The sequence below is a fragment of the Sarcophilus harrisii genome, chromosome 2 (assembly GCF_902635505.1).
Source record: "Sarcophilus harrisii chromosome 2, mSarHar1.11, whole genome shotgun sequence".
Lineage (NCBI taxonomy): Eukaryota > Metazoa > Chordata > Mammalia > Dasyuromorphia > Dasyuridae > Sarcophilus > Sarcophilus harrisii.
Window position 1 is genome coordinate 224,581,288 of NC_045427.1, and position 18,810 is coordinate 224,600,097.

General features: G+C 35.2%; 1 protein-coding gene across 2 annotated transcripts in view; it reads left to right on the plus strand.

The window, feature by feature from the left end:
- Window positions 1–18,810, plus strand: part of DDX27 (DEAD-box helicase 27) — a 24,165-nt gene continuing 5,355 nt past the window's right edge. Inside the window, exons 1-9 of one of the 2 annotated variants that reach the window (XM_031951605.1) lie at window positions 1–93; window positions 2,088–2,234; window positions 15,022–15,081; window positions 15,334–15,496; window positions 15,821–15,867; window positions 16,030–16,113; window positions 16,242–16,347; window positions 17,171–17,344; window positions 17,882–18,032. In XM_031951605.1, coding sequence (XP_031807465.1) covers window positions 1–93; window positions 2,088–2,234; window positions 15,022–15,081; window positions 15,334–15,496; window positions 15,821–15,867; window positions 16,030–16,113; window positions 16,242–16,347; window positions 17,171–17,344; window positions 17,882–18,032 — 1,025 coding nt within the window. Of the gene's footprint in view, window positions 94–2,087; window positions 2,235–8,571; window positions 8,752–15,021; window positions 15,082–15,333; window positions 15,497–15,820; window positions 15,868–16,029; window positions 16,114–16,241; window positions 16,348–17,170; window positions 17,345–17,881; window positions 18,033–18,810 lie in introns of those variants that run through there. The other variant, XM_031951606.1, reaches the window with a different exon arrangement.

An 18,810-nucleotide genomic window follows, 5' to 3' on the forward strand; every position in this document is an offset into this window, starting at 1 on the left:
ATGCTGCAGGATTTGGACTTGATTGGAACTATTGGGGAAGACGATGAGGGACCCCCGGAACCGGAGTCGGACAGCGGAGATGAGGAGGAAGAGGTAGGTGGGAGTCTCGGGGGCCTCTCTGGGGTGCAACGCGGTTCAGTGGGAGAAAAGTGTCTGGAGTTGAGCAAGAGTGGGTTCTAGGGACTGCTTCCTTTTTCTCCCGTGTCAGTGCGGACTCTGGCACTTAGTTGGAGCTCGATAAATGCTTGTTAATTGTTTGGGACAGACATTTATCTAAAACTTGGGTCTGCAGGGCCCGGTTCTCTTCGGTGGGAGCGGTCCTAGTTGGAAGGAGGCTATTTGATGATGCGGTCACTTACCATGTACTCATCCCATCAGCGTGTATGCGATCTGTGATTGTAACTGCTACAAAGTTGGTAAATGGAATGAGCGCCTAATAAAGGTACATATTATTTTGGAGGTTCCGAGGAAGAAGAGCGCAGTTTCATTAAGTAGTCCGTCTTAGAGGAAATGGTTTCTTGACTGGATCGAGAAAGCCGAGTAGAATTTCAGATGGCACCCGGAGATAGCGCCCTGGACCCGAAGTTCTAATTCAGCCTCAGGCGCTTCTTAGCTGTGTGACCCCGGGCTAGTTAATTACGCCCCTCTGCCTCAGTTTCCTCATCTGTAAAAGGAGCTGGAGAAGGGAATGGCAAACCACTCCAGTATCTGTGCCAAGAAACCTCTGAAGGGGTCAGGATCTTTCTTTTTTTTTTTTTTTTTTTTTTTCTTTTTTTAAAATTTTATTTTATTATTATTTTTTTAAATTTAATAGCCTTTTATTTACAGGATATATACATGGGTAACTTTACAGCATTAACAATTGCCAAACCTCTTGTTCCAATTTTTCCCCTCTTTCCCCCCATCCCCTCCCCCAGATGGCAGGATGACCAGTAGATGTTAAATATATTAAAATATAACTTAGATACACAATAAGTATACATGACCAAAACGTTATTTTGCTGTAGAAAAAGAATCAGACTCTGAAATATTGTACAATTAGCTTGTGAAGGAAATCAAAAATGCAGGTGTGCATAAATATAGGGATTGGGAGTTCAATGTAATGGTTTTTAGTCATCTCCCAGAGTTCTTTTTCTGGGCATAGCTAGTTCAGTTCATTACTGCTCCATTAGAAATGATTTGGTTGATCTCGTTGCTGAGGATGGCCTGGTCCATCAGAACTGGTCATCATATAGTATTGTTGTTGAAGTATATAATGATCTCCTGGTCCTGCTCATTTCACTCAGCATCAGTTCGTGTAAGTCTCTCCAGGCCTTTCTGAAATCATCCTGTTGGTCATTTCTTACAGAACAGTAATATTCCATAACATTCATAGGCCACAATTTATTCAGCCATTCTCCAACTGATGGGCATCCACTCAGTTTCCAGTTTCTAGCCAGCATTTTCTCTTCTACTTTTCTTTGGTATTCAGTATTCTTAGATGGGCCATCAGCATTCTTTTTTTTTTTTTTAATTTATTATTATTTTTTTTATTTAATAGCCTTTTATTTACAGGATATATACATGGGTAACTTTACAGCATTAACAACTGCCAAACCTCTTGTTCCAATTTTCACCTCTACCCCAAACCCCTCTCCTAGATGGCAGGATGACCAGTAGATGTTAAATATATTAAAATATAAATTAGATACACAATAAGTATACCTAGGGGTCAGGATCTTTCACTGTTGAAAGAAGTAAATCACGAAAGAATTTCAGCAAAGTGAAGTTGTTATTCGTAGGAAGGCATTCTAGATGTGGGAAACTGTGAGCAAAGACGTAGAAGTGTGAAGTTTGAGGAATGGTGAGGCGGAAATGTTGAAAGACAGTTATTACTTAATTACAGAGGGCTTTTTTCAGATTTTACTTAGTAAAGATGTACTTCATAGAATTTCTTCTCAATTCTCAAAAAAAGGCATAAAGTTTATTTAAGAAAAAAAGTAAAAATTTCAAATAAGAATGAGATTGTTTACGTCCTCCAGCCTTCCTATATGTGAAATCTGTTGGGCACCAACTCTGGCTCCACTTCTCCCCATTGTTCTCTTCAGGAGCCCATTTTGCTGGGCAGAAAAAAGCAGGCATTGCGGAAGAATCGGAGTGTTGATTTCAATCCAGACTTTGTTTTTACTGAAAAAGAGGGAGCATATGATGGAAGCTGGGCCATGGCTGATGTTATGAGTCAACTCAAAAAGAAGGTGAGTTTTGTAGTAATAAGGAAATTTAAGATAGGGCCCTGATTGATTTGGAGTCAAGAGAATGGGTTCCAGGACCAAAATATTAGTTACTTAACTTGACATTTGTTTTTCATGTAGACTCATAAACTCCACTTGGAATTATGCTATGCATTTTTAAAAATAAAATTTTACTGATAGATTTTGTTCTACCTCACCTATATTAATAAGTTCTTCTCACTTATTCCTCCCTCCCTTCTTTAGGGAACAATCCTCTCTAATAACAAAGGAAAAAATAAGAAGGAAAAAGTTCAGGGAAATCAGCCAGTGTATCAAAAAAATCTGTTACTATTTTGCAGACTCAAAGTCCTCTACTTCTGCAAAGAAACCATGGGGAAGAGCTTGGGACCAAGCTTGAGTGTTATAATTTTGCTGTATTCATTTTTTAATGCTTTTAAAAATTATTGTTCTTTCCATTTACATTGATGTAGACATTGTGTATATTTGTGTTACTGCTTAATATCACTTTTTATCAGTTCATATAAGCCTTTTCATGCTTCTCTTCCATACTCCATTACCTTTTTACATTTCTTATATGTACTTTGGATTTTTGATATTTCTTGGTTAAGTCATGAAACTATCTTTTGCTTATTATAATAAACAATAGTTTTAAAAAATTTTTTTGTTTTGTTAAAATTACATTCATTTTTGAATGTATCCTCCTATGTTATTGAGAGAGCTATACCTTTTATTTATTTATTTATTTTTAACACCCTCCCCCCCTTCCCCCTTCTCCCCACTCTCCCCATTGGGGTTAAGTGACTTGCCATGAGTCACATAGCCAGCGAGTGTTAAGTGTCTGAGATCAGATTTGAAGTCAGACCTTCCTGACCTCAGGGCTGGTGTGCTATCCACTGTACTACCTAGCTGTCCCTTAACATTCTTTTTTTTGCGTTCCTGATTGTCTCCTTCCTTCCAGCTAGCTGCTCCTGCACCCATTGAGAAGGCAAGGAATATGAAACCTACTGGACATGTGAAATCTTGCAAAACATAGTTCCATATTAGCCTTATAGTTCCCTCCACTCCACAAAAAAAGCAAGATTAAAAAAGTGAAGCATAATATGTTTCAATATATTCTCAGATATTTATCAATTCTCTTTTTGATGGTTAAATAGCATTTTTCATCATGAGCACTTTGGAACTCTTGTGGATCGTTGTTTAAATCAGAGTAGTCAAATCTTTCAATTGATGATCATTACCATATTGATATTACTGTGTATAATGTTCTTTTGGTTCTGCTCACTTTCCTTTTTATCATTTCATATAGTCTTTTTAGATTTTTTTGAAACCATTCCCTCATCATTTCTTAGAGCATAATAGCTATCAAAGTATCAAAGCTACAAGTTGTTTAGCCATTCCCCATTTGATGGACATTTCCTCAGTTTCTAATTCTTTGTCATCAGAAAGAGTTTGCTATAATTTCTCTGATCATTAGTAATGTAGAACATTTTTTCACATGACCTTTGATTTCATTTGAAAACTTTTTTCATATCCCTTGACAATTTATTAATTAGGGAATGGCTTTTCTTTTTATAAATTTGGCTTGGTTCTTTTTATATTTAAGAATTGAAGATATTATTAGAGAAATAGTTTCTTGCTTTCCTTCTAGTTTTGACTGCCTTGGTTTTGTTTGTGTAGAAACTTTTGAAATTTCATTTAATCAAACACCTGTTTTACCTCCTGTGATTCTCTTTCTCTTGTTTGGTTCTAAACTCTTCCCCTTATTCATAGGTCTGATGGTTAAATTTATCTATCCTCTTCCAATTTGTTTATGATATTCAAATATTTTTTATTGGAGCTTTTTATTTTCAAAACATACACAAGGATAATTTTTCACCATTGACCCTTGCAAAAGCTTGTGTTCTAATTTCCCTTCCTCCCCCTCACCCCCTCTTCTAGATGGCAAGTAATCCAATATATGTTAAACATGGTAAAAATATATGTGAATTGAATGTAGATATACATATTTATACAATTATCTTGTGGCACAGGAAGAATCAGATCAAAAAGGAAAAAAAATGAGAAAGAAAATAAAATTCAAGCAAATAACAAAAAGAGTGAAAGTGCTATGTTGTGAACATAGGACATTTCCTGTAGTCCTCTCTTTGGGTGTAGATGACTTTCTTCATCACATCCATTGGAACTGATCTGAATCCCCTAACTGTTGAAAAGAACCACATCTATTACAGTTGATCATCACATAATTTTGTTGTTTCTATGCACAGTGTTCTTTTGGTTCTACTCACTTCACTTAGCATCAGTTCATGTAAGGATGCAATTCAGAGGATGCAGGATGAATTCAGAGAGGTCTGGAGAGACTTACATGAACTGATGCTAAGTGAAATGAGCAGAACCAGGAGATCATTATGTACTTCAACAACAATACTGTATGAGGATGTATTCTGATGGAAGTGGATTTCTTCAACAAAGAGAAGATCTCACTCAGTTCCAGTTGATCAGTGATAGACAGAAGCAGCTACACCCAAAGAAAGAACACTGAGAAATGAGTGTAAACTGTTCACATATTTGTTTTTCTTCCCAGGTTATTTTTACCTTCTGAATCCAATTCTCCCTGTGCAACAAGAGAACTGTTCGGTTCTGCACACATATATTGTATCTAGGATATAATATACATATATTTTAATTTTTAATAGCCTTTTATTTACAGGTTATATGTATGGGTAACTTTACAGCATTGACAATTGCCAAACCTCTTGTTCCAATTTTTCCCCTAGGATATACTATAACATATTTAACATGTATAAGACTGCTTGCCATCTAGGGGAAGGGGTGGAGGGAGGGAAGGAAAAAGTCGGAACAGAAGTGAGTGCAAGGGATAATGATGTAAAAAATTACCCAGGCATATGTTCTGTCAATAAAAAGTTACAATAAAGAAAAAAAAGGAAACATCCTGCTGGTCGTTTCTTACAGAACAATAATATTTCATATCATTCATATACCATAACTTATTTAGCCATTCTCCAACTGATGGGCACCCACTCATTTTTCAGTTTCTAGCTACTACAAAAAAGGCTGCCACAAACATTTTTGCAAATGTGGGTCCCTATACTGCTGTACCACACAGCTCGATAACTTTTTGAGCATAGTTTCAAACTGCTCTCCAGAATGGTTGGATCCGTTCACAGTTCCACCAACAATGTATCAGTGTCCCAGTTTTCCCATATCACCTCCAACAATGTCATTAACTTTTCCTATCATCTTAGCAATATGATATCATTTTTTATGACTAATTATGTATGTATTTTGATCATATGTTGATAATATAGTGGGAGATGTTGGTTTATGCCTGATTTCTGCCATCTTGCTTTGCAGTTTTCCCAGAGGTCTAACATATCTAACTTTTCTAAAGTTTTTTTCTCTTCCATAACTTTTTTATGGTTAGATTTATTTAGTTATGAGAGATGTAAATTGAGGGAACTCACTAGTATGGATTTATTATCTATTTCCTTTTGTAGCTCATTTAACTTTCCCTTTCACACTTTGGAAAGGGGGGCAGAGCCATAATGGTAGAGACAAAGCAGGGACTTGCCTGAGCTCTCTCCAGTTCCCTTCCAAACAATGTGAAATGAAGTCTCAAAACAAATTTTGGAATGGCAGATTCCACCAAGCACAGGATGAGACAATTTTCTAACCTTAAAACAGCTTCTTGGAAATTCAACTAGAAAGGTCTATTGTGGGTGAAAGTAGAGTGCAGCTGAGTAAAGGTTGTGCCACAGCCTGAAACAGCAGCAGGCCTTGGGGCTGACTGAATCATCATTAGCAGCCCTGGTGTCTTCTGGCACTATTAGCCACAGATTATAAAGGGGAAAGTGTTCTGCACTGGTTCAGAAGCAGACGACAGGATCCCTTTGCTGGCTCTGGGTACAAGACTTGCATTGCCCAGATTGGATTCGCATCACAGGCCTGGTTTAAAGGCTTAGGATGAGGAGGAACACTAATACACAGTGCTTGTGACCTCGAGAAATGGGGCTCCTGGTCCCAGTTCCCTGTGTACTCCCAAAGTAGAACACAGAAGAGTAGTGCATAGGCCTGTCCTTAGACCACACCACTTTGGAAGAACTTTGCCTTCTTTCCCTGAACTAGTTCTGTAAAACAGAAACCTGAAGTTTTTTGGGACAGTGCCACCCTCCTTTACTCCCCTCCCCCCCCTCAAAATTGATGTCAGGTAAAAAGTCAAGAAGTAGGCTAGAAAAATCAGCAAATGGCAACAACAAAATCCTGCCCATAGAAAGTTGATCTGGCAATAGGGAACATCAAAACATGAATTCAGAAGACAACAAAGTCAAAACTGCTACATCCAAAGCGTCAAAGAAATGAAAAGCTCAAAAAGGATTTTTAAAAAATCATATAAAAGAGGTAGAGGAAAAACTGCCAAAAGAAATGACAGTGATGCAATAAAAATATAAAAAAAGTCAGCGGTTTGGTAAAGGAGGCATAAAAAATTCTGAAGAAAATAATAGCTTAAAAATAGGCCAAATGCCCAAATGGTAAAAGAGACATAAAAATCCATTGAAAAGAATATCTTAAAAAAAGAATTGGACAAGCAGAAAAAGATACACAAAAATTCGTTCGAGAAGAATGCATTAAAAAGTTGAATTTGAACATTAATGCATTAATGCAACTCAATGGAGTTGTGAAATGATCCAACCATTTAATTTGGAATTATATCCAAAGAGCTATTAAACTGTGTGTATACTTTTTGACCCAGCAGTGCCTCTACTGGGGTTTGTACCTCTAGGAAATTATAAAGGAGGGAAAAGGACCCACATGTGCAAAAATGTTTGTAGCAGCTCTTTTTGTGGTAACTAAGAAGTGGAAAATGAGTAGATGCTCATCAGTTGGGGAGTGGCTGGATAAGTTGTGGTATATGAAGGTAATGGAATATTCTATAAAAAATGATGAACAAGCTGATTTTAGAAAAGCCTGAAAACATTTACATAAATTGATGTTGAGCAAAACAAAACAAACCAGCAGTACATTGTAGTAATAGCAAGATTGTGCGATGATCAGCTATGAAAGACTTGGTTCTTCTCAGTGATTTAGTGATTTAAGGCAATCCCAACAAATTTTGGATAGAAAATGCCATCTGTATCCAGAAAAAGAATTGGAGATTGAATGTATATCAGCACATAGTATGTTTACATCTTGTTAAGGATGATGCCTAGGTGAAGGGGCAGGTCAATTCTCTGAGAGCCTCCACAACTGTGAATCATAACATCTGAAGGAGTTGCAAAGCAGCCTTTACTTACACAGCCTGGGAATGAAGTAAATTGGAAGCAAGAAGGAAGAGAATAGAGATCAGAGAATGTAACTGCCTCTCGGTTTCCTTGTATCATCCTCTCACATGAGGAGATCCATTCTGCAGGTCTGGGTTGGATCTCTAGTAGCCACTGGCACATGGCTCTTATATCACAACAACTTTTTTCTTTTCTTTTTTTTTTTTACTTTCCAGAGGTACTTTTCCCTTTGTTCTGATTTTTCTCTCTCAATAGGACTCATAAAGAAATGTGTATTTTAAAAGTTAATATACATATGTAACAGAAAAAAAAGAAATAAATTGAAAAAAAGTAGAATTGGAGAAATGGAGAAGAAAATACAAAAGTTCAATGAAGAAAATTCTTAAAAATTAGAATTGGGCAACTGGAAGTTCATGACAACATGTGAAATCAAAGAGCAATAAAATAAAATATCAAAAAAAGGGAAGAAATCAGAACAAAATGTGAAATCTCATTTAAAAAACTGACCTGGAAAATAGGTTCAGCAGAGATAATTTAAGAATTATTTTATTACTTGAAAGCCATGCTCAAAAAGTAATGTAGATATCATATTTCAAGAAATTATCAAGGAAAACTACCCTGATATTCTCAAATTAGATGATCAAGTACTTCACCAAATTTTAACTTTAAGGAATGTTTTTTTTTTCCCTTCAGTTAGTCTTTGTGCTTCCTTTTCCAAGGTCTTGACTTTTTTTTTCTCCTGCCTATATACCTCTTGTTTTCCCAATTTTTCTTCTAAATCTCTTCATTGATTTTTAAAAATCTTTCTGAACTCTTACAGGAAAATTTTTTGAGCTTGAAACCAATTCATATTCCCCTTTGAAGCTTCATATGTAGATTTGTTCTCGTCTGAGTTTGTGTTCTGATCTTCCCTTTTGTCATAGTAGCTTTCTATGGTCAGTACTCTTTTTTTTTTTTTTTTTTTTGGATTTTTGCTAATTTTTTAAAGCTGAACTCTGCTCCTAGGGCACAAGGGAGACTCTTCCAAGCTTTTTTTTTTTCAGGAGGAAAAAGGCCTTGTCATTGACTTTCTGCAGTGGGGCTGGTGTTGCTGGTGACTTTCCCATTGCACTGGGTTGGCCTGATTTAGGCAGACCTGTTGTGCTGGGTTTCAGGGGCTTGCAGTTTACCTTCTGTGCTTGGACTGATCTCACAGCTGATCTGCTGAACACTGGCACATGGAGGTAAGCCTGAGGTGCATCCACTGATCTGTGTTGTGGCTCAGAGCCTCCAACTGGATTTCCTGTAGCACAGCTGCACTGGGCAGTGCTTCCCTTTTACGCAAGTGAGACAGACCTTTCCTGAAGTCCTAAGTTATCTTAACCTGGAAAATTGTTTTATTCTGTCTTTTGTGGGTTCTGTCACTGCAGAGTTTAGAGGCTTGATTTAGCATTTTTTCCAGGGGAAGCTGGGGGAAGCTTTCTGGCATTTCTCCACCCTCTTGGCTCTGCTCCAGAGGGTAAAATAGAAATTTAAAGAATTTGCCACTTAGCTTCGAAAAGTGATCCTCAAATGAAAACTCCAAGGAACATTATAGACTAGAGTTCCCAAGTCAAGGAGAAAATATTGCAAGCAGCCAGAAAGAAATAGTTCAAGTATTGTGGAGCCAAAATCAAGAACACAAAACATTTTCAGGCTCCATGTTAAAAGATCAGAGAGCTTGGAATATGATTCTGGAAAGTGAAAGAGTGTAGGATTCCAAGCAAGAATTACCTACCCTGCAAAACTGAGTATAATCCTTCAAGGGTGAACGTGGATATAGACTTTCAGATATTCCTGTTTAAAAAAAAAAAACAAAAACGGAACTGAATAAAAAATTTGACTTAAATACAAGACTCAAGGGGCAGCTAAGTGGTACAGTGGATAGAGCACCACCCTTGAAGTCAGGAGGACCTGAGTTCAAATTTGACTTCGGACACAACACTTCCTAGCTGTGTGACCCTGGGCAAGTCACTTAACCCAATTTCCTCAGGGGAAAAAAAGACTCAAAAGAAGCATTACAAAGGTAAACAGGAGAAAATTCATAAGGGATTCAATAAAGTTAAACTATTATCATTCTTGCAAGGGAAGATTATACTTATAACTCCTAAGAAGTTTTCATTATTAGGGTTATTAGAAAGAGTAAACATAGAGAGCTTGGGTGTGAGTTGAATATGATAGGATAATTATCTAAAAAATAAAATTAAGGTATGAAGAAAGAATGTATTGGGAGAAGGGAAAAGAGAGGAATAGAATGGGGTAAGTTATATGACATAAAAGGTATGGAAGAACTTTTACAGAGGAGGGGAAGATGGGAGAAGTGGGGGACAGAGTGCATAAACCTTACTGATGAGAATTCTCTCAAAGACAAAGTAACATACACATTTAGTAGGAAATGTTAATCTTACTCTACACCAGGAGAAGGGAATAAAGGAAGGGATGAAGTGGTGCAGAGAGAAGGGAGGGTAGATTGGGGAAGGTGGTATCAAAGGTAACACACTTGAGGATGAAAAGGATGAAAGAGAGAGTAGGATAAATGGAGAAACTATTGAGGAAATACAATTAGAAATTACAAATTAGGAATTTGGAAAAGTTGTTAACTGTCATATTGGTAGCCTCTGGAATAACTTCCAGGACTTCTGTTTATTGTCCTTAAGGGCCAAAAATATTTATTTGGTATTTGCCTCTCCTTTTGAATTTGAGGGAAATTATATCTTTTCCAGAAAAATACAGGTCTGGTAATTTTGATCTCTAAGTAAAGATTACAAGATGCAGATGGGTCCCATAAGTCAATTAACATTACTTGATAGAGAAAATGTGATTAGTGCGCATTGGAATTTTAGTATAGCCAGTCATGATATTGACCCTGTTGTGTGTATGTAAGGAGAGTACACTCCTCCTAACTGGGGTCAACTGGCTTTACCGAGGTGGACAGTCTGAACTGTTTTGTTAAATTATATGGGTCAATTAATAAACTGATTTTGCTCCAAATATGTATCTCAGTCTACCTTCATTAACTGTATTCAAGATACCAGTTCAGATAAGTGTTTCATTTTCTCCTCCACTATAATTTTCCTTTTATGTAAGCTAATTTTACCCATTCTTCTCCCTTCCCCTGCTTCTAGTGTATCTCTCTTGCCTCTTAGGTTTTTTTTTTTTTTTTTAGATTATCCCAACATAATCAAATCACAAATGTATTTCCCATTTATGTAGATTCCTTCTACCTATCCTAATGATAACATTTTTGGGGAGTTATTTTCTCCCCATGTAGGAATGAAACAGTTCACTTTTTTAATGTTTCTCTTGTCTTGTGTTTGAATGTCATTTTTTTCTGTTCAGCTCAGGCATTTTTATCAGCAATACTTGTAAATTTCTCATTTCATTAAATGTTCGTGGAGTTTTTTTTTTTTTTTTTTTTTTTTTTTTTTAAAGAATTATGCTCATTTTTGCTGGATATTTTATTTTTGGCTGTAACCTTCATTCCTTTGCCTCCCGAAATATGTATACTAAGCTCTCTGCTTATTTATTATGATAGTTGTTTAATCTGGCATGATTCTGTGATAATTTTTCACACAAAGTTAAATGAGCAGAACCAGGAGAACATTATACACATTAACAACAATAGTATTTGTTTTTTTTAAAATTTATTTATTTATTTAATGGCCTTTTATTTACAGGTTATATGCATGGGTAACTTTACAGCATTAACAATTGCCAAACCTCTTGTTCCAATTTTTCACCTCTTACCCCCCACCCCCTCCCCCAGATGGCAGAATGATCAGTAGATGTTAAATATATTAAAATATAACTTAGATACACAATAGGTATACATGACCAAACCGTTATTTTGCTGTACAAAAAGAATCAGACTCTGAAATATTGTACAATTAGCTTGTGAAGGAAATCAAAAATGCAGGTGGGCATAAATATAGGGATTGGGAATTCAATGTAATGGTTCTTAGTCATCTCCCAGAGTTCTTTCTCTGAGCGTAGCTGGTTCAGTTCATTACTGCTCCATTGGAAATGATTTGGTTGATCTCCTTGCTGAGGATGGCCAGGTCCATCAGAATTGGTCATCATATAGTAAACAATAGTATTTGTTGATCAATTGAATAATTTAGCTCAGCAATACAATAATCCAAGAAAATTCTGAGATTTATGATGAAAAATACTGTCTGTTTTCAGAGAAAGAACTGATGGAGTTTGAATATAGATTGAAGCATACTTTTTTCATCCTTTTTTCTTTTGACCTCTGTTTTCTTTTTCTTTTTCCCCCTGAGGCAATTGGGGACTTGCCCAGGATCACACAGCTAGGAAGTGTTAAGTGTCCGAGGTCAAATTTGAATTCTGGTTCTCCTTTAGGGCTTTACTTTAGGGCTGGTGTCTACTTTAGGGCTGGTGCTCTATCCACTGCGCCCCCTCGCTGCCCCTTGGCCTGTTTTCTTTTGCAATATGACTAACATGGAAAAATGTTTTGTATAACTGCACATGTATAACCTATTTCAATTTGCTTGCCTTCTCAGTGTGGGGGAATGAGAAGTCAGTGAATTCTTTAAATTTTAGCTAGAAGGTGCTGTGAGCAGCAAAAAGGCACAGGGAATGGAGAAGCCAATTCTGGAGTCAGGAGGACATGAGTTCAAATTTGACCAATAGATATTTAACATTTATTAGCTGTGTGACCCTAAGCAAGTCTTTTAATCCCAATTGCCACCCCTCCACCCACCAAAAAAGAAAAAAGGAATTTCAGTTTTTTCTTCTGGTTCTATGATACCTCTGGATAGTTTTCCTTTATACTTTCTTGAAATAGAGTATGCTCTTTTTAAGGTTGTGAGTTTCAAGTAATCCAGTAATTCTTAAATTACCTCTCCTTGATCCTCAGGTCAGTTTTTTTCCCCCCCATGAGATTTAATATTCAAAAAACAACAAATTTTTATTTAAAGTTTTGTGTTTCAAGTTCTATCCCATCCCTTCTTCCATACACAATTATGTGAAACACTTCTGTATTAGTCGTTTTGTACAAGAAGACTTGAATAAAAGAAAAAGAATGAAAGTAAAAAAAGTGAAAATACCCAGCATCAATTCATGTAAATCTTTACAAGTTTTTCTGAAATCTTCCTGTTCAACATTTCTTATAGACAATAATATTCCATTACATTCATATACCACAACTTGTTCAGCATTCCCCAACTGATGGATATCCACTTATTTCCAATTCTTTGCCACCACAAAGAGACTTGCTATAAACAGTTTTGTACATGTGGGTTCTTTTCCATTTTTTTATGATCTCTTTTGATATAAAACTAATAGAGGTATTGCTGGATCAAAGTGCACAAAATGACTGATAAAGAAGTGTTTTTCATGGTTGTATATGTATACCTATAACTCCTCTTATTTCAGGAGAGGTGATAGAATTTGGAACTCAAAACTTTAAATTAAAAAAAAGTTTTTAAAGTGAAATATCTCATTGGGGGATAAAAAACTGGCCTGAAGAAGATCAAGAAGTGATAATTTAAGAATTAATGAATTACTTGAAACCCATGATCTTAAAAAGAGCATAAATATTCTATTATAAGAAATTATAGTAGAAAATTACCTAGTTTTGTGCAGTTTTATAGCCCTATGGCATAGTTCCAAATTGCTTTTCAGAATGATTGGGCCAGTTTACAACTTAACTAACAATAATTAGCATTCCAGTTTTCCTGTATCTGCTCCAATATTACCATTTTTCTTTTCTTTTATATTAGCCAATTTGAGAGGTGTGAATAGTACCTTAGATTTGTTTTAATTTGCATTCCTCAAATCAGTAGTGATTTAGAGCATTTTTCATGATTATAAATGGTTTTAACTTTTTCATCTGAAAATTGCCTGTTCATATTCTTGACATTTGTCAATAGGGAAATTATTTATTCTTGTAATTGACTTAATTCTCTCTATATTTTAGATATGAGGGTCTTATCAGAAAATACTGGAAAAATTGTTTCTCAGCTTTCTATTTACTTCTAATCTTGGTTGCATTGGCTTTATGTAAAAACTTTCTAATTTAATATAATCAAAATTATTTCACATTTCATGATATTCTCTATTTCCTGTTTGGTCATAAATTCTTCATTTCCCCATAGATCTGGCAGGTGAACTATCCTCATTCTTCTAGTTTGCTTATGGTATTATCCTTTATGTCTAAATTGTATATCCATTTTGACCTTATCTTAATATAGGGTATGAGATGTTGGTCAATGCTTAGTTTTTGCTATACTTTTTCCAGTTTTCTCAGCAGTTTTTGCCAAATAGCGAATTTTTATCTCAAAAGCTATCGTTTATGGATTTAGCAAACAGTAAATTACTATCATCATTGACTGCTGTGTCTTGTGTACTTAACTTACCAATTCCACTGATCTGTTAATTTTTTTTTCTTTTTTTGGGGGGGAGGGAAGGGGAGAGAAGGGGAGGGAAAAAGCAAGACAGCTGGGATTAAGTGCCTTGCCCAAGGTCACACAGCTACTAAGTGTTAAGTGTCTGCGGCTGGATTTGAACTCAGATCCTCCTGACTTCCAGAGCTGGTGCTCTATGCACTGTACCATCTATCTGCCCCTCAGATGAATTTTATTATTTTTTCTAGCTCTGTAAAATAATTTTTAGCAGTTTGATTGGCATGACACTGAATAAGTAAATTTAAGCTAGGTAGAATTGTCATTTTTCCAATTATTTAGAGAGGACTTTATTTGTGTGAAAAATGTTTTGTAATTGTGTTCATATAGTTCCTGGATTTTGTTTTGTTGGGTGACTCAAATGTTTTTAAATTGTCTATTTTTTTTAATTTTTTTAAATTACAGTGGTATTCTATTTTCAAATACACATAAAAATAGTTTTCAACATTCATTTTTGTAAAGACTTTGTGTTCCAGATTTTTTCCCTATCTCTCTTATCTCCCCTTTCTGTTATTAGTTAATATGTGCACATATGAACTTTTGCTGCTGTTTCTTTAACACCCACAGATTGTGTTGCTGCCACGTCATGCTGTTCCTAGCCAATTCCTCACCCCAGTGTCATAGATGACTTCTTCTGAACTAAGTTGTCTTGGTTGGCAAAATGTCTCACCCTGGTCTATTGTTATCTATATAGCTCCTGAATTCAGTTTTTCATTTCCCTTGAAATTCTAGACCTTTTATTTCTTCAAATAACTTTTATTATTTTTCCTAGCTATATAAAATGCTTCCTTGATAGTTTGATTGACATTTCATCTATAATTCTTATCATATTAAAATATGTATGTAAATCTTGTTTTAATAAATGCTATGCCATCCTTTTTTTTTTTTTTTTTTTTTTTTTTTTTTTAATATTCAGGCTGCCCAACAATGAGCACTGACTATTCTTTAAAATATGTTTCATTATTTTTCTCAAATGTTTTATAATTGTATTTCTGTAAATCACAATTCTGTCAAACAAGATATTTTACTTCACTTTTCCTTTTTTGGTAGAGAGCAGCCACAACACTAGATGACAAGATTGAGAAAATTCGAAAAAAACGGAAGAATGAGGTGAGAAAGAAGGGCACTGATTTTTTTCATAGTTAAACCCTCAAGTTTGTTATCTATCTAGAATCCCACAATTTTCCTTTAATGATTTAGTATGGGTTTTTTTTTTGTGTAAGTTGGGGCAAAGAGTGTTTCTAATGTGTACTATTAGTTATTTGGAACCCATATATAACTAATAATACAGTTGACCTGGATATCTATTTTCATCCAACTCTAGATTTTCCTGTGAATATAAAATTTTGATTTCTTCTTTAGGAAAAAGAAGCCAAATCTGGGAAAACAGATGATGAGAAGGAAGGAAATGAGGCTTCTGAGAAGGAAAATCAAGATGAGTCCGAAGAACATGAGGAAGAGACAAAAGATGAAGAATCAGAATCAGAATATTCGTCAGCTGATGAACAAATTCTCACCAAAGCAGGTAAATGTTATATTGTGCAGTCTTGTAAAATTTTGTAAAAAAAAAAAAAAAAAAAAAAAAAAAAAAAGAAAGAAAGAAAATTTTGGATTCTGCTTTCTGCTCTGCATCCAATGGTTTTCTGGGAGCCATCTTCCTTCCCCTATTATTAAATATTTTCCAGCTGATTTATGCTTTTATTTATAAGATACTTTCTTTGTGTGAAAACACAAACTGAGACTCAGTTTAGGTAAAAAGCCCTTGAATTCTATTCCAGGTCTTAGTATGCAGGAATAATAGTAAATAGGAGACATGCCACATAATTATTACTGTCCTCCTTCTGTGTAGATACACTGAAAGTGAAGAAAACGAAGAAACAGAAGAAAGGAGAGAAGGTGATTATGGCTTTGGGAAATCCTGATGCTCTGTCCAAGTCCTAGAAGACTTTTTGATCATGAAGGGGTTATCTGGCTTATATATTGTCATTCTTATGAAAATTACTGGTTGCTCTTACTCTTACTGGTTGCTGATTTCAGTCTTCTATTTTTTCTCTGTAGGAAACAGGTTTTTTTGAAGATGCTTCTCAGTATGATGAAAACCTCACATTCCAGGACATGAATCTATCTCGACCTCTCTTGAAGGTATAAGGCTGTTTTGAGTGCTTTAAGCATGACTAAAAAAGGTTGGCTTTGGGTAGGGTATAAGTATTTGTTTTTTGTAGTTTATAGGAATATTCATTTTCCTGTCTAACTTAGTTGTATCTCCTCAGGCTATCACAGCTATGGGTTTCAAGCAACCTACCCCTATCCAGAAGGCCTGCATTCCTGTGGGACTATTAGGGAAGGACATCTGTGCTTGTGCAGCTACTGGGACAGGTAAGAGATTTGAGAAAAAAGTAGATTGAGTGATATCTTAGTAAGAAAATTAGAAGTCTCATTTGATTGATGCATGTCATTTAGTAGCTATGCTTAAGCTGTTTTAGTGTTACTATCAGTATTGATTTTAAGTATTAAACATATATAGAGAAAATATTCATCTGAATGTGAGACACATCTCTAGTTATAACTATTTGAAAGGACTACCCCCAAAAAAAATTTTATATAAAAAATTAAAAGCATTTGAACAATGGGGATAGTAATAGTATTTTTTTCATAGGATTGTTGTGAAGATTAGTTGAAATAATGTAAATTGACAAACTATAAAGTACTATGTAAATGTCAGTCTATTTTAATTATTATTACTGTTATAACAATATTATGTTATTCAGATTTTTATACAAATCAAGTTTTTCGAGTCAAGAGCTAGTTTTACTTGAATCTGTATATTATACGCTATAGTTCTTGATTAGTAGTACTTTATTCATTATCCTCTTTTTAATCTTTCCCTTAATTGCAACCAGCCAGTTTCTAATAGCACTAAACTGGGAAGGTCATTGAATTCATAATATAAGGGGTATATATGAGAAATAAAGTAGGTTTTTAACTGTATTTGGGGGTCAGGTATTAATTTTCTTAGGTTATTTTATATTATCTAGATCTTTGCTTTTTTTATTATTGTGAAATGTCAAGACTTGATGCCCTTTGCCCTTATCAAGAAACATTCCTGTTATCAGATGCAGACCAACATACACTCTTAAGTAAATCTATACTACTCTTCAACCTTTTATTTACTTTCCATCATCATCATCTTTCTTTTCAGGTAAAACAGCTGCTTTTGCCCTTCCTGTCTTGGAGCGTCTTATATATAAACCTCGACAAGCTCCCATAACTCGTGTACTTGTGCTAGTTCCCACTCGAGAATTAGGCATTCAAGTACACTCTGTCACCAAACAGTTGGCCCAGTTCAGTACTGTTACCACTTGCCTTGCAGTGGGTAAGTTGCCTGTTAAAATCTAAAAACACATTAAAATGACATTCTAGATTATTTCTCTGTATTTGTTAATAAAGGATCCACCACTATGTGGTCCAATGTTTAATATAATTCCGAAAAAAATGTGATTCTTTCTCTTCCAAAGAACTTCTTTTTCCTCTTATTCTTATTCTTTTGCTACTACTATTAAGGAAAGAATGCTTTTGGCATCATTTTCCAAGGTTTGGACTTCTTAAACTTCCAGAACCCAAATCCTATCAAGGTTGCCAACTTTATTAATTATTCTAGATGGTGTTATTTTAGTTGTTTATACAACTATATATTATAGTTATATTTACATATAACTATATATACAACAACTATGTAAGTTGTTTGTATCAATTATATGATAGTTGATAACTGGGATGGATGAAGGATGAAAGAGAAAGTCTCCTGGCATTGATTAATCTAGCATCTCATTTAGTGTCTTAGCTGATTTGCTTTTTAAATAGTGTTTCTATTCTAAAGAGACATTGACTTCATTGGGCTCTTCTTCCTTAGGTGGCTTGGATGTGAAATCTCAGGAGGCAGCTCTTCGGGCTGGACCAGATATCCTCATTGCTACACCAGGCAGACTCATTGACCATCTCCACAACTGCCCTTCCTTCCATTTGAGTAGTATTGAAGTACTCATTTTGGATGAAGCTGACAGGTAAGTAGAAAGTATGGGGTTCTAGTGACTTTGGGATCCCAAGAACCTCCAGCAACAACCATAACTCATATTATCCCTATTTTCCAGGATATGGTGCCCACTTTTAATAGAATATGTAACATTTTCATTTCCATTAACTAGTATAGACATTTTTAAAAATGAACTAGGGTTTTTAAAAAGAAGAAAAATATACAAACTTGAAACCCAATAAAAATAAGAGGTTATAGTGATTGTAGATGTGTCTGAACCTTGAATTATCAACAGCAAGGGATACGTATATTATTATTTTTTTATTGACAAAACATATGCATGGGTAGTTTTTTACCACTGACCTTGAATTATCAACAGCAAGGGATACGTATATTATTATTTTTTTATTGACAAAACATATGCATGGGTAGTTTTTTTACCACTGACCCTTGCAAAACCTTCTGTTCCAACTTTTCTCTTCTTTCCCCTCACCCCCTCTCCTAGATGGCAGGCAGTCCAATGCAGATACATATATTATTAATGTAATAGTACCTGTGTATATATTTGGGTCAAAATTTATTTTTTGTTTGACTTCCTGTGCATATTAGACTGACTTTTTGCTGTTAGTACCTTTATGAGGTACTAGCAATTCCTTATATCAGTGAAGTCTCAGGTCTGACCAAAAAAACCCCTCCCCAAACCATACTAACTTGTTGCTTCTGGCTCTGCTTTTCTCTTTCCTGCTTGTATCACTTTGTGTAAGTCTTCTCATATTCTGTTGAATTTTTGTAATATAATGTAATATTCC